This window comes from Marmota monax, unplaced genomic scaffold (genome assembly GCF_021218885.2).
Source record: "Marmota monax isolate L192 unplaced genomic scaffold, Marmota_monax_Labrador192_F-V1.1 WCK01_AAM20220418_F8-fsc00019, whole genome shotgun sequence".
Taxonomy (NCBI): Eukaryota; Metazoa; Chordata; class Mammalia; order Rodentia; family Sciuridae; genus Marmota; species Marmota monax.
The window spans coordinates 23,419,306-23,436,438 of NW_026695242.1; the positions used below are offsets into that span (position 1 = coordinate 23,419,306).

The following is a 17,133-nucleotide window of genomic DNA, read 5'->3' on the forward strand; positions in this document are numbered from 1 at the left end:
GGGGAACATTATTCTGGAGCACTTCTCTATTAGCTTTTTCATTTCTGTACTCCCACATCACAGCCATTTTTTGTCAGTAAATGTGTTAAATTGATTAACAAATTAATTAGTTAATTAATTTTATATATGATGAATATACAAGCTGCATGATAAGTGGTAGAAAGTAAATAATTTATAAATTCAGTTACTAATGTTTTATACAGTTCTAACTTTCTATCTTAAAACTATACTCCACATGAAATAGATAATATTATTTAGTTTTTTTTTTTTACTAATTTTAAACTATAATTATATTTTATATAATGGTAAGCAAATTGTGCTTTGGGATTTGTTGTAAACAGTGATTAATTTCAATTTTAGTATCTATAGTGCCTTTCTTGAATGATTAAGCTTCGACTAATACCATGGTTCTATTTTGAACATTTTATTTAGGAAAATATATTGTTCCAAAGACAGTGTATCATTTATTTGAAAATTCCAGGAAAATGTCAAAGAAAGTTTTGGTAAATGGAAGTTGACACTAAGAAAGATTGCTGTACCAGCATTCCATCAGTCTTTTAAAAACATGACTATTTGAGGGAACATTTACTCTATTAGATAGGTTTGTTTAGAGTTATAGAAATAGCTGTCACGTAAGCTTCAAAAATCTGTTCTGCTACTCTTCTCACATTTCTTCACCTTCCATAGAAATTAAAGAAGTAATTTACTGCAAGTACCCTTCAAAAGAATCCAGGCTGCAGAATAATAAGGAACTCCATTTTAGTCAACATGGTGTTCTGAAAAGAGAATCATTGCACACAATTTTAACTACTTTCCTATTAAATTAATGTTTATATTTTGGTTAATTCTTTCTGTGTTTTTTTTTTATTTTGATAATTGTTCTTCATGATTGATATGCCAATAAAATAAAATTCCCTTGTGGCTTAAATAATACTCAACCTTTTTATATGATAATATATATAGATTATGAGATTGCCTATTAACTTTCCATAAATTAAGTTGAATCAAACTATATTTTTTAGTCCTCATTTGAAGTTTTGCATTCTCTGAAATGGCTACCTAAATTGTATCTCATGATATTAAAATACCATGGCAAGAAAGAGGTGTTATAATTAGGCCAATTAATCAAAGAAAAAATGTAAATGGATTCCATAATGTAAAGAATAAAATTGATATCTAATTACTTGTTTCATTGATGGTGAATAACTAGGTACTCTATTTTATTTTCTTGAATCCAGATTTTGAATGTATTTTTCAAAACAACTGTAAGTTTAAAAGGGTATGAAGAAAAGATACAAAGACTAGAAAAGTATGCCTTGGGTGGTACAGAAATAGATGGAAATAGCTATCCTAATAAAGCAGGGCTCAGAGGCAAAGACTGGTCTTCATAGCTATGCAAAGTTGCAGTGCTCTGAAGACAACTGTTTTCTGTGTCTGCTTAGGGAGAGATCTGGTTACAAGCAAGTAAAGTGTTCAGATACCAAGAAGAGTCTCCTTAGTGCCAAAGTCATTAAATGGCACAGTGGGCTTCTTAAATGATCATGAGCTTTTCTTTTGTTAAATCTTTAAAAATTTAACCTGAATGCTCTAGTCTACCTCAAGATTGCTTCTGGACCTAAATAAAAACTAATAAATTTGGTTCATCAGAAAAAAGCAGTAGAAGTCATTTACTTGTCACTTATAAATCAAATCATGGTCTTATTTCAGTTAGTAATAACTTTATCAAAGTGCCTTTGGGCTACCAGACGAGGTAGTGCATACTTATAATTATAATCCCAGCAGCTCAGGAGGCTGAGGCAGGAGGATCTCAAGTTCAAAACCACCCTGAGCAAAACCCAGGCACTAAGCAACTCAGTGAGACCTTGTCTCTAAATTAAAAAAAAAAAATAAATACAAAATAGGGCTAGGGATGTGGCTCAGTGGTTTAGTGCCCCTGATTTTAATCCCTAGTACTCCCCAAGAAATAAATTCCTATGGGCTGATTTTAGTGTTAGGAGAAGAATAATTTTATCACAATTTCAAAATGCTATAGACTCTTCTATTGCCATATTAAGAAGATTTATTTTTTAAAAACTACATTGATAACTTTTTCTTTTGGTAGAAAATCTCTATTGAGATTGATATATATATATATATATATATATATATATATATATATATATATATAGTAACTATACACAAAGAGAGATCTATGTAACATACTAACTCTAGTATCATAAGTGAAGTAGAAAATGGTAATTATGTATTTTATCTCAATTTAAGTACTTTTATATTTTAGTTCATTTTAAAAAACAAACATCATTAACTATTACATGTATTCAACTAGAAGACATATGAATTATAGGAAATATATAGAAATAAATATGGGTGCCTCTGTTCTTAGTACAGTTTAAAATTAAAACAACTATTTGTTAAATTAACATTTATCTAAATGATAATTTGACCACTTATATCACATATATCATAAATATTAAAATATGTAATAGATAAACTCAGTGGACCATTTTATTTTAGCTTTGAAGATATAATTATTGAGGTTTTTGTACATTATAATGCTGAGATCCTGTCTATTACAATTTTGATTGGAATTAAGTATTAGAAGATGTTTAAAAAATGTTAATGTTAATTTTACATGATCAAGTTTATAATGATCTTGTTTGTTAAGTGTGCTTGGAATTCTAGGTTTCAAAATGACATTTAAAAAAATAAAATCATAATAATTTTGACTTTCAAAAAGAAAGTGTTTGACCTGATTCATGTTGTACATGTCCCAGAGACAATGTTAGGAATGTTAATTAAAACTATTTCCCAAAGATAATTACCTTTACTATTATATAGCCTAGTCATGTAACTATTAAGGTGACTTTTTGGAAAAAAAAAAAAAGCCTATGACCAGAATAAAAGGAAGGAAGGAAGTGAGGGAAGAAAAATACAAAGGAAAGAATAAGAGAGAAGATAGCAGTAAGGGAGGGAGAGTAAAAAGAAAAAATAAACTTTTGAATATGCTTGAAGCAATCATTTTATATGCTGAGTTTTGCATCATAGTGTGTGAAATAAAATGAAGTGTGGTGATTTGATGAGTTATAGAGGATGTTGTTAAAATTTGTCTTATAAGCTAAAAATATTCTGAAAGAGCCATACCTTGATAATGTGCTGATAATCTACAAAATAACTAAAATCAGAGAAGAAAAATTTGTTGATAGAGCTAACATGTGACTTAACGTTCAGGTTTGTATACATGCAATTTTATCATAATTTCAAAATGCTATAGAGGTTGGCTCTAGGATTTTCTTAGCAGCAAATACTTTAGGCATTGGAGAAAGAATATTCCATAATTCTAGAACATTTTCTTCTTTTATTTTATCAATTGAAGCATAATTCTAAATGTTCCACAAATACCTTGGCTTTATTAAATACAACATACTAAATATAAATAACATTTTAAATATCTTGATGGTCAATTTGTGATTGTCAAAAGTAATGTTAGTGACGGCAGTCTGAATAAGTACTGATAACAGAAACTCTGAAAAATTGTTCTTAAAACAGTTTATGCCATAATTTTTCTCTTTCAACTTTGCCTCCTCATCTAAAGGTGAGATGGAGTATGTGCTGTATAACATCATGGACAATGTACTAAGGCGAGGTTTACTAGGGCATTAAATTCTAAAGCGTCTTTCCCAAATGAATTTTCTCAATCATATTACCTTTTTGTTCTCACTTAAAGACTATTGCATAGATAAATAGTAAGCTGATTTAACACATAAGGACCTGTATTTTAGTATGAAGGAAGTCTGATTATGTAATAACTTTCTCATTTTCTAGCTAGGGAAATTTCAGGAAATGAATTAATTCTTAAAACTTTGATTTCATTTTTTTGTAAAATGTAGGTGTTCATGAGAACTCCTGGATTTCTTTTTAAGTATAAATATGGGAATGCATGTAATGCACACACTCTGGTATGTAGCAAAGCATTTCAATTGATAGCTTACAAATCTAGTCTATATTGTTATTAAAATACAAGCAAAGTTTCCTTCCTATGATTGGCATCTGAATGATTATTACAGAAACATTGTTGTACCTAAGGAAAGTTTTTTATTTTTTAATAAATGTTTCTTTTTCTATATTTCCTCAGTGGCTGAACTCTCCACCTACCACTAAGTAAAATTTGGAGTCCGTATACAAATATTATCTCAGAGCTGACAGTTCCTTAAAATTCTATCAAGAATTCCCCAACATTCTGCATTTTCAAAATCTTAAAATATGTAAATACTTTATTAAGAGTTTCTGGGAATACTTGATACATGGGAATTCATTCAGTAATTCATGTGTTCAGTCAAATGCTCCTTGGGTGTCTACAGGGTTCAAGTACCATTCAAGATCATCGAATAGAGCTCCTAACCTTATGAAGCTTGTATAATTACATAGGAGACAAAGAATAAAGTAAACAGATGACATGCATACTAGAATTTCAAGTAGTGTTGAAGGAGAAAAATAGCTTAGAAGCAGGTGCTATGGAGTACCTGAAGAAGAGAAGAATAATTTGAGTCGCTGAAAATCTTGGAAATGTGCAGCAGGAAAAGATGAGGAAGCAGGAACAATGTATGAACAAGAAATGAGCAAGCAAGTAAAGTTAAATAGATAAGCAGAAACAAGATGTTCTGAGAATTTATAGTGCATAATAAGAAGTTAAGCCATTTTGTGTATGAGTGACTAAAGAGCTTTGGAGGGCTTTAAGCAGAACTCATGAGATGATTTATGTTATTGAAAGATATAGGGCTCAATTCTGTTTTCCCCACCATCAACACCATTCACTTTTCTGTTCAGAAGGTTTTTTTTTAAGTTTACATATCTTATATTAGTAGAATTCTACAGTATTTGTCTTTTTGTTAGTGACTTATTTCAGTTAACATAATGTCTAAGATTTGTCGTTATACATTTTGCAAAATGTCTTAACTTTTATTACTTTAAAAAATTCTAGTTTCTGTATTCCAAATTGCCCCATCCACTCATCACAATGGACGTTTTGTTTGCTTCCATGATGGCTCTGTTGAATAATATCATAACAAACATTGGTGTGCAAATATTTCTTAATTTGCCACATATGTAAGGGTTTATTACCACACTCACTCAGAATTCCATATGCCTGCCTCTTTGTCTAACTTGATGTCAGTATTAATAACTGACTACTATGGCTTGTAATAGTCAGGAAACAGTATTCTTCAATTTTGTTTGTATTTTGAATATTTTGAGGTATTCATACAATGTTGAGATTCCATACAATTTCTAGAATAAGATTATTATAATTCTGAGAAAAATAAGATTGGAAGTTTGAAAGATATTACATGGAGCCTCCAGATAGCTTCAAGGTATACAAACACCTTTTAATTTTATCTTTAAATTCTTGAACAAGACCATGTTTAAGAGTATTCAATCAAGCACCACATGTTTATGGATTTTTGAACACCCCCTTCTACTCTGAATTCAAATTTTATTCTATGTTTACAAAATAATTTTAATATTTTAATGTTCATTAACCTTTGTTTTATTCCTTCAGTCAATACTATGCAGTATTGCTACTGAGAAAATTGAGTATATAAGTCTAATTGGCTTCAAATATTTTTCAAAGTTTTCTGTTTTGTGATTACCATTTTGTTTGATCTTATTTTTCTTTAGAATAAGGGGGGATTGGAGTATCCTAGTATTACAGTGTTGCTTTATATTTCTTCATTTAATTCTCTTAATCTTTTCTTTCTATATTTGGGAAGTATGATGTGAGTTGCAAGTGTATCTACTCTTATTGCCGTATCCTAAGGAAATGTCCCTTTTATTTTTATATAATATTCCACTTTGTCCCCTTTTCAAAGTTGTTTTTTATTTAAAATCTATTTTATTCCATATAACTTTTTGCTCTAATCTATATTCCATATAACTTTTTGCCATTTTAGTGTATAACACTCATATCCTTTTACTTTTAGTCTGTTTGTGTCCTTAGATTTAGAGTCCCCTGTAGATTACACACAGTTGTATTTTTTTTAAGATTTAATTCTGTTAGTCAAGCTTTTTGTATTGATTGTTTTTTATAATAATGCATTTTTAATCAAATATATTGTAAAAGTGAAGAACTCACTACTCCTACTTTATTTCATATAGCTGTTTTTCCCACTTAATGGTTTAATTTGTTATTCATCGATTTTGATAGTGATTTGCTTTGATTCCTCGCCTACTTCCCTTAATGTAGTCTATGGATATTTATTTTGTCATTTATATTGAGACTTTATAAAGATCACTTAAAGTGTACACTATATTTTACACTGACAACAACAAATTAGCTTAAATTTATTATAAAAATTTGGTATGTTTATATATCTTTTCAGAATTAGGTTACTAATGTTACAGTTTATTTTTATATCACATACCCATTAATAGGTTTATGTTGATTTTTTGCATTTGGTTTTCAAGTTCTCTTGCAAAATCAAGTGTTTTATAACCCATCATTACAGTGAAATAGAATGGTTTATATTTGAATTTTCTTTGCAATAAAACATTAAAATTAAAAAAAAAAATGAAAGATAATATCAGTACAGTGGAAGCAGAGAGCCAATTAACAGACTACTATAGGGAACAGGTAAGTAGAGAAGATGGGAATACATGCATCTGAAAAAGACATGGCAATGCTTTGGTCATGGAGGATGAGAGGGATCAGAGATCATTTCTGAGCTTTAAGATGATACACTTTGATTAAAGGTAGGACTATTTCCCTACAGCATAGGAGGAACAAATTTGGAAAAGGAAATGAGGATTCTGGTTTGCTTATGTCACATTTAAACATGGACCACCTAGTTGACAATTCTATGTACTAGTATGTCTTTTAAAGGTTGAAAATTTATCCAGAAAATAAAATTTGGGAACTGTTAGTAAACAGAAAATATTTAAACTCATGGGACTGAGAGAAGTACTAGAGGCTTAGGGTAGAGGTAGAAAATAGAAATGATAGTGACAGAGCCTTGGAAAAGAAAATGTGGTGTATATACCCAATGGAATATTACTCAGTCTTAAAGAAGAATGAAATTATGACATTTCCAGGTAAATGGACAGAGCTGGAGAATATGCTAAGAGAAATAAGCCAATCTCAAAAAAACCAAAGGCCTAATGTTTTCTCAGATATCTGGATGCTAATTCACAAGGGGTGGAGGGGGGCGGGTGGCTAGGGAAGAATAGAGGTACTTTGGTTTAGGCAGAGGGAAATGAAGGGAGGGGAGAGGGTATGGAGGTAGGAAGAATAGTAGAATGAATGGAACATTAATATGCTATGTGCATATATGACTGCACGACCAGTGTGATCTTACATCATGTACAACCAAAAGAAAGAGACGTTATACTCCCTTTATGTATGATGTTGTCAAAATGCATTCTACTGTCATATATAACTAATTAGAAAAACTAAAAAAAAAAAAGAAAATGGAAAAAATAAAAGGTTTGAAACAGAACACTCAGATAGAATACAGAAGAGTTAAAAAAACTAAAGTATGTGTCCAAGGAAATTGTGATCAATTGTGCTGTGTAGTATGTGAATGAACATGTAATAATTGGAGAATTATATAAGTCTTTAAGCTAAAATACTTATCCTATAGTCGAACTATTCTTTAGGCTCTAACATTACCAACAAATTCAGGGGTTGAACTCAGGGGCCAGTATGTCACATCCCCAGCCCTGTTTTGTATTTATTTAGAGACAGGGTCTCACTGAGTTGCTTAGTGTCTCGCTGTTGCTGAGGCTGAATTTGAACTCACAGTTCTCCTGCCTCAGCTTCCTGAGCCACTGCCCTTAGAAGCATGTGCTGCCATACCCAGCCACTTTTTTTTTCTTTTTACTGTCTGTCTTCCTAAGGAACTTAATGGTTCCCTTCTGTCTGAGTCTGAAGTCAAACTGTACCATGTGCTCATCTGGTGCCCGAGTTGTTTACCTCACTTGTAGGATTTAAGAGATTTCCAAGCCTTAAGCACTGGAAAGATGATAATGTTCAACCCATTATCACCCTATTTAATTCAAAATAAAAAGGATCTCAGCCCTAATTGAAGTAAGGACATCAAACACAATATTGACTGTTCCCTATTGTGGCTATTTTGATACCATTTTAAAATTGATCAAATGTTACTTTCTTTCATTAAAAAATATGTTTTATTTTGTTTTGGTTTGTTGTGGTTTGGTCTTTCAGTTTATCTTGGCTCATCTCAGGGGCAAAGTTGCGATCTTTATCAACCCTGAAGCCTCAAGTTCATTGGCTATAGAACAGGTAGTAGAGGACATCTTTACTATGGGCTTTGCACATCTAAAACTCAACAAATGTTAGCTATCATTTATTTTTCTATTATTACTGTCATATTCCTTATTAATGTTATCTTAAAGGACTGTTGCAAGATTTAGTCTGACATGTAAATATTTAGCATGAAAATTAGTACAGAGTAGATGGTAAATTAGTTTTGTTTCTTTCCCTGCCATGCGTATTCCTCCACTTCAACACAGTTCTCCACCCTTCACCTTTCTCTGAGTATCACAATTTTCCAATACCTATAATTGAAAATATATATGATTAAAAATAACATGATTTTCTCAGAAGATAAAATATTAGGAAGACACTGGGTGTTTGGGAAGAGAAATGTGATTGTTACAATAAATGTGGGAGAAAAGATGCTGGAGGCAGCCATTAATGTTTTTCTGTGTTATAAATCCTTTTGAAGTAGCCTATAGTAAAGACACTTCATGGATTCAGATTGAGTTATCCTAAAGAAATAATGATTCTGCTACATTTTATCCCTGAAAGTATGAAATCATAAAATATAATTCTTCATTTCTACAAGGCCATTCATTTTGGAAATCAGTTTAACTTTATCACTATCCTGTGTTTTCGTTTAATACAATAAATGAATAATATGTAATTTCATTTCAGGGGTTACCTGCAAGTCGTGTGAGATACAGAGTAGATGATTTGCAGTTTCCTTACCCTGCCAGTATTTTTGATGTAGAGGAAGATTCTGGAAGAGTAATAACTCGAGTCAATCTTAATGAAGAACCAACAACAATTTTTAAGGTCAGTGTGTCATATTCTTCACGTTGTCTATGTGACATTTACCTTTTGATTAAGAGTCTGGCTTAGCAGATATCAATATTTTTCCCAAAAAATTTTTAGTTGTTTTTTTTTCAATCAAAAACAATTTTTTTTTCTCATAGAAACTTAGCAGGGGGTGGGGGGGGACAAATAAAAATAAAAACAATCACTTGATATTTCCTTTTGGGAGGTAAGTAGATATTATCATTTTGATCTCTGTCCTTACAATGATTTTCTATACAAATGCAAATACACAGCTATGTTTTAAAATAACAATCATATTGTTCATGCTGCTTTTTAGCTCAATGACATTATGTTTTTTTTTTTAATCTAATACTGTGTTGTTGGATAATTAGGCTGCTATGAATAATTTTCTAACAATAAAATCTGCTGTTTAGAAACTACTTATGTGACAATCATTCGCCTCTTGCTAACTTTTTTCTTTAAGATAAGTACCCATAAACAGAAGTATTAAATCAAGTTCACGTATTGTTGATAACTTATGCATCTGGAAAATTTGAAAAGAAAACTACCTTCACTTTATATTCTCCATCATTTAGAAGAACACCCATTTTCATAGGATCACTCCACTCTTTATATTATTGTTTTTAATCTTTGCATGTCTGCTAAAGCTCTTTGGTTTTTGTTCTATTTTATGCTTCTTGAAATACTCATGAAATAGAACATATAATTACCTCTTTTCTTTTTCACATTTTTATAACATAGTCAACAAATAATGCCTGTTTCTACATGTCAAGAAAATATTGAGCAATATATTTTCTATTATCATAAGTAATGAATTCCTTAAATGTTTGGGAATTTCAATTTTTAATAGTTACTGAGGATAATAACACTTAGAATATAGTCTTTAAAACTATACTAATAAAATACTTTTTCAGTTACTCTTCTGAATATCTATGAGCACCCTGTCTCATATCATTTAATCATTGTTTGAAATAATTGCTCTGTTTTTAAACTAGCATTAACTCAGAAAGTAAATTGTGGTTCTCAGGATAATCCTTGGTTATGGTCTTCTGTGACCTAGGTAGAATTACTTTAGTAACTTGCAACTTCCAGGGAGATATTTATTCCAGGGAAACATAAGTAGGAAAGTGTTTAAGATGTCTGAAAATAAGCATTAAAGTTCTTCTTGGTGCAGTATAGGTTATTGAAGTAAATACTCAATTGTAAAAGTATTGCATTAATAAATAACATATAGTTATCACATTCACAAAACTAATGATTTCATCTAATTCATATTATTTGAACAATTTCTAAAATACTGTATGAACTTGGTTTCATAAATTTTATTTATAGTATTGTATAGCAAGTGAGTTAAACTATAAAGATTTCCAATTTTATTCTCTAGAGTAAAATATTTTGCCCTGTAAACTTGCAGACAACTAATTCACTGGAAAAATTAATTTCTTTTTATAAGCAAGCTAATTAGCTTTTTGCCATTGATGTGACTGAATCTAACACTTTTTAAATGGTTGCAGTGGTGCTATAAAAGCACATGCTTTTACCATACACAGCAGAGGAATGGAAAAAACAATTTTATAATTAAAGAGATAGAGTATTGTATGCCTGTTTTCCTGGTAGCTATTTTTTTTTTTTACCTATAGAGTTAGTAATTTATTTGTGATTGTTTTCTCAGACAAATAAAAATAACATCTACCTGGACAGATTATTGTGAAAAATCAAAATGAAAATGTAGCATATTCCATGTAGTACCTAGTATCTCATGGCCATAAGATAATGGTCAGTTTTCTCTCCTAGAAGCAGGCAGCCCAATCATTAAAATCATATGTGTATCATTGTGTGTTTATAATTTTTAATATGAATTTTACTGTTTTTTTTAAGTTGGTGGTTGTTGCTTTTGATGATGGTGAGCCCGTGATGTCCAGCAGTGCCACAGTGAAAATTCTTGTCTTACATCCTGGAGAAATCCCACGATTCACACAAGAAGAATATAGGTACTTATTTCTATAAAAGTTTTAAATATATAAAGTCTTCAGGGTTTCATATCTTAGAAACATCTTCATTCCAGTATTGATGTTTAAATTCCTTAGAAAAAATATTTTTATATTTATTATCTTAGAAATTTGAGCTGAATTCTTGATACATACCTCCCACAATGACCCTGTGGTCTTATTTATATTGGAAGAGCCAATCAAATCACTATATTTCAGGATAATCAAATTATCCTGATTTAGTTAGGGTAGGTGTGTTACCTAGGTTTTTGTCACTCTAACCAAAATACCTGATGAGAACAATTCAGAGGAGGAAAAGTTTATGTTGGCTCACTGTTTCAAAAGTTCAGTCCATTGTCACCTGACTTCATTGCTTTGGGGCCAAAATCAGGCAGAACTTCTTCAGAGAAGGTCATGTTGGAAGAGCACTGCTCCACTCAAGGTGGCCAGGAAGCATAGAGAGGTAGAAGAAGGGGCCATAGGGAAGGTACATTCTTCCAGGGCATATCCCAGGTGACCTAGCAACTCCAGCCATGCCCCACCTGCCTACCGTTACATTCCTTATAGTCCATTCACAATAGATTGGTCTGATTTGCTTATAGTTCTCATATAATGAAATCATTTTAACTCTGAATACTTCTGTATTAACACAGGAGCTTTTGGGGGATACCTTATATCCAAACTATAACATTAGGTTAGACCACTGTAAAAGGAAACTTGTAAATTCTAGTGGCTAGATTCTTTAAATCAAAAGCATGAATTTTTTTTCCCAGTAAAGTGCAAGGTGAACACTTGGTATTGGCAGTAGTTGAAATATGCAGTCCTCCATGCAGTCATGCAGACACCAACTCAGGTGTCTCTTACATTCTGTTTAAAAAATAATGTCAATCATTGCCATTTTAGTCAGCAGAAAGACGGGGACAGGCAGATGCTCACATCCAGAAATTTCTTCAACAAAGTTGGGAATTGCACATTTTATTTCTGCTCACATTTCTTTTGAAATTTCAGACACAGGTCCACACTTAAGTATAATATGCCAGAGAAATGTTGTTCTATGCTACATAATTAAACTAATTCCTCTTCCATCATTAAGGAAGAGGGAAAGTGATTAAACATTTATTTTGAAGAGCATTTAGCACTTATTCATGATAAAAGCATTCAAAACCATTTTTTAGCTTTGTGAAATGTACAGTAAAATATTGCTACCTATTGTACACACCACTGGTATTAATAGTCAATCTACTGGACCATAGCACATCAGGACTTCTTATCCTATCTAACTGTTACTTATTTCCTATTCATCAATTTATCTCTTCATTCTGCCTAATATTCCCAACTTCTGGTAACTATCATTCTACTCTCCACCCACCAAAGCTCATGTGTGAGACAATGCAAGACAATTTAACCTAATCAGTGCATTAATATGTTGATAGAGATTAACTGGGTGATAACTGTTGGCAGGTAGGAAGGTAGGTTGTGGTGGGAGCAGATGGGTCATTGGGAAAATGCCTTTGGAGTGTATATTTTGTTCCTGGAGAGCAGAGTTAGCTCTCTCTACTTCCTGGTGCCACATCCCAAACTGCTTTCCTCCTCTGTTGTGCCCTTCTTCCTTAACACTCTGCCTTATCTCACAGAGCAATGGAATTGGCCATCTATGGCCTGGGACTTCTGAAACTGTGAGCCCCAAACAAACTTTTCCTCCTCTGAAATTGTTCTGCTTAGGTCTTTTGGGCACAGCAATGAAAAAACAAACAAACAAACAAAAAAAAAAAAAAAAAAACACCTGATTAAAAGCAGCATCTATGAAATCAGCTTTTAGGATTCCACATATAAGTGAGGTACCTGGAACTTGTCTTCCTGTGCCTGGTTATGTCACTCAACATAATGATCTCCAGTTCATCCAAACATAGGAAATGGAAATGGTGTATTAAAGATCTCTATCCTCCCTGTACACTGTAGCACTATTCACAATAGCCAAGGGATGGAAATAACCTTAATGCCCGTCAACTGATGAGTAAAGAAAGTACGATACATATGCACAGTGGAATAACTCTCACCTATAAACCAAAACAAAATCCTGTCATTTGTGACATCCATATTTTAAACTATGCTTCTTTAATATCTTACCTTTTGTGTGTGTGTGGGGGGGGGGGGGTACTAGGGATTGAACTCCAGGGCACTTAACCACTGAGCCACAGCCTATTTAAGACAGGGTCTCACTGAGTTGCTTAGTCCCTTCCTTTTGCTGAGGCTGGCTTTGAACTCAAGAACCTCCTTCCACAGTCTCCTAAACCGCTGGGATTACAGGCTTGTGACACTTCACTCAGCTCAGTATCTCATTTGGACAAACAAGGACATGTCAATAACATTCTTGTCTTCAAGTTTTTATATCCTATGTCATCACTCTTCCTTTTTCCTCTCCTACTGTTGCCTGAAACAAATGTCTTAAAGAGTTAATGGCATTTTATATTCTGTATTGTTCAAACATCTCTGTCTTTGTCCTTCTCAACATCACCTCCAGCTTAAATCTTTCTTCCTCTTTCTTTCTTTCTTTCGATCTTTTCAATAATTAAGTTCAAGCAATAACTCCTATGTCAAGAGGTATGAGTTAGCATTAAAATAATGAAGAAGTTTAAAAAATATTTACCCTGGTATCTTTTTTGTTGTTGTTGTTTGTGGTGCTGGATATTGAACCCATGGCCTTGTGCATGTAAGGCAAGCATTATACCAACTGAGCTCTATCCCCAGCCCTATCCTTTTATCTTTGTTTATACCATTGTCCACAATTTGACTTTCCTTTAAAATTGAGAAAAATAGATTAATCTTATTATGTTTTCAAACTCATATCACATAATGGATGGAACAGATCATGTAGATTTTTGGGTGGACCTCATAATTTACTATTTGATTTAGAAAATAGCCTTGACACAAAGTTGACTGGGCTCCTTTGTTGTTGTTGTTGTTGTTGTTCTTTATCTTACAGTTGTGAGGAGCTTGTTCCTTTCAATCTTCTGATGAATGTGGATGCTGGGAAATTGTTCCCTACATTGATATTACTATTACTACATTTATTCTTTTGAAGTATTCTTTATGCATCTTCTCTGAGCTTCCAGAATTTTAGCATTCACTTCTTCTTTCAAGTATTTGACTGAAACTAAGTTAAACCGTAAGAGAGTGTGGAAAATGATACTCTCCAATCATTTATTAGCAATTATCTTGACAAGGACTGGGCTTAAGAAAGAGAACTTTGTAAACCTAGTCATCTCTGTCATTATTCTGTAACATATACATGCATAAATATGCATTATTTATCAATTTATTCATGTTTATTTTAACATATAAATATATAAAGATATTATAATATATGTTAAATTTCTACATTAATATTCATTAAATTTCTTTCTCTTCAATATTTCTTGAAACTTTCTAAATATTTAGAAACTTACTAGATACACATCATTTTAGAATTTATATTATTTTACAGAAAAATAAATAATTCTTGTATTAATTTCCTTAATGTCCTATGTTATTTTAATATGAGATTTGACAAGTAGTAATTTCTTTAGGGAGATACTCCATTTGCGAAAACTGAGAAAGAAAGAAGATTAGACCAGGAAAACCTTCAGACCAGAATATACTGTGAACCCAAGAAGGAGGAAATACTGGGCACAAACACCCTTGACTACTGTGTAATTGAAGTGACTACTGTGTCATTTAAGTGTGGTTTCACAAGACAGTAAGGTGGTCTTCAAGCAATAGACAAATATCAGATAATTACTTCTCTTCTAGGAAGGAACCTGCCTTACCATCTCTATTTTCCATTATTAATTGCTAGTGTCCCATAGCAAATATGTTTTTCATCCAAACACAGCAATACATTTCAAAGCACAGCAACTAGGATATTGGTCAACTGTGCTCCCTGCAGATGAACATCTACAAGGCATATACTCATTGCCAACTCATGTCTGTATTTGATGAGAGACTCCATTCTTTAATCCCTTGGGATCTTCTGGGAAATAGTTATATTATTAAGAGTAAATTATTTAATAAATTTCTCCTTTAATCTATACAGATACATAAAATTGTAATAATAGTTAAACAAATAATATTACCTCAGAATAGATTGACTCCTGTAGGTCAAATGTGTTAGCATTCTGAAGAACGGCATTTGACCTTCATCTTGGGATGATAGACTAAGTCTTATACACACTGGAATTTACTTGTCATCAGCTTCAGAAGCAAATATCATGGAAAGGTCAACATGTCTGAAATACATCATGCAGTCTAGATGTGAATATTGATTTGGGGTAGGAAATGCAATATCCTACCCCACAATTACACAATTTATCCAAAAATTAATCAAATATATCATTTACAAATATTCAAAAAAAAAATGCCACCTATATAGGCATACCTTTGACATCCACTCAAAATGAGAATGTAGCAACCTTTATTATTAATAGTTTCTTATATTTAAGGTCATATTTATATTCATTTTTCAAGATTCATATATCTAAAAATATAATTTCCATAAATACAAAAGTTCAAAAGTTTTATTGTACATATAAATTTATATTTAAACTTAGAAAGGTCAAATATTCCTGAGGCATTCTGGATAACTTATTGAACAAGTTGATATTTTGCTAACCCTAGAGAAAATACTGGGTTGTTTTTCAATTTCTAGTATTCAAATTTCTAGTATTCAAATACAGCAAATCCAAAGCAAGAATATGATACATATGTACATCTTGACATTTTCCAAAATCAAAAACCCTTTAAAAATATTTCAATTTCCCTACTGCAGTTAAAACAAAATTTGTATATTGTTGATTAATATGAATTAATTTTGTAATAATATGAATTAATTTTGTAATGACAATTCAATATGATATGCAATTTATATTTAAATTTAGACTTTACAACCCTTATATCAAAAAATAAAATTTTTAGAATAGATTTTTAAAAGAATTAATAGTATACCTCCCTCTGTGGCAATCTAGAGGTATAATATAATATGGTAAATTTTTACATAATATAGTATGAAAAATACAAACAGTGTAATCACAATCACCAAGAAAATATAATCAAGCAGTTCTAGTTAGCATCTCATTATTCAAAAGAATTAAAACTACCTTACATTGAGGAACATTGTAACATTTATATTTTTTATAAAATTTATATTAATTTTTATTAAATGACAAATTTGGACATGGGAATTTTAAAATTTTTAACCAACTAAGACAATATGTACATAGAATCATTGATCGTGATTGCAAAGACTGTAAAAGAGTAAAAAAAGCTACCTGCAAATTATTAATATAAAATAAAATAAGTTTATTTGCAGAGACCATCACTTGATTACTAAAGTTGTTCTCTATTTTAATTTAGATTTATTGTCCAATATGAGAGCTGACTTTACCTGAAGATGATCTTTCCTGTCTTTTCATGGCATTGTTAAATTCTTTCTACAAACATAATAGATGTTGCCTCTTTATTCAAAAAATGACTGTACAATCCTCATTGCAGCTTTCATTAGGCTTTCTCAGTATCCACGAGGAATTGAATTTTCCATCACAAATTCAAGGTTGTGCATGGTTTCACATTTGCTCATGTTTCAGAATAAAGCAAGTCTTTCAGCAACAAAGGATGCAAGTTTTCAACAATTCATTTTAAATCCATTTTAAAATTAGGATTGGTGTTTTAATATAAATAGTTGTAAGGATTTCATTCTTTCATTACATTATATCTATGGATATTTTGTTTCAAGTGAAATACATTATAAGGTACATTGATTTTATTTCATTGCTAATTAATGCAGACATATTTTTGAGGCAAAATAGCACACTAGTTAGAGTCCTAAGGCAATGAGTTTAGAGGAGTAGTTAAAGCCAGATTGTAGAAGGTACTTATGAGCCATTCAGAGGACTTTGTTCACTGACACAGAGAAATTTGGAAACACTGAATGGTGTGAAACACTCAAAATGCATATGCAGAGGCTCTTTAAGGAAGGTCACTCTGCACTTCCATGGTTTGTATGAAAAGCAGATTTTCATA

At 31.5% G+C, this 17,133-nt stretch overlaps 1 protein-coding gene across 3 annotated transcripts in view; it reads left to right on the forward strand.

Moving 5' to 3' along the window:
* The window catches only part of Pcdh15 (protocadherin related 15), a 1,685,700-nt gene that overhangs the window by 1,535,400 nt on the left and 133,167 nt on the right, over positions 1–17,133 (forward strand). For all 3 annotated transcript variants that reach the window (XM_058578029.1, XM_058578030.1, XM_058578028.1), the window contains 2 exons: positions 8,948–9,088; positions 10,970–11,082. In XM_058578029.1, coding sequence (XP_058434012.1) covers positions 8,948–9,088; positions 10,970–11,082 — 254 coding nt within the window. The remainder of the gene's footprint in view (positions 1–8,947; positions 9,089–10,969; positions 11,083–17,133) is intronic.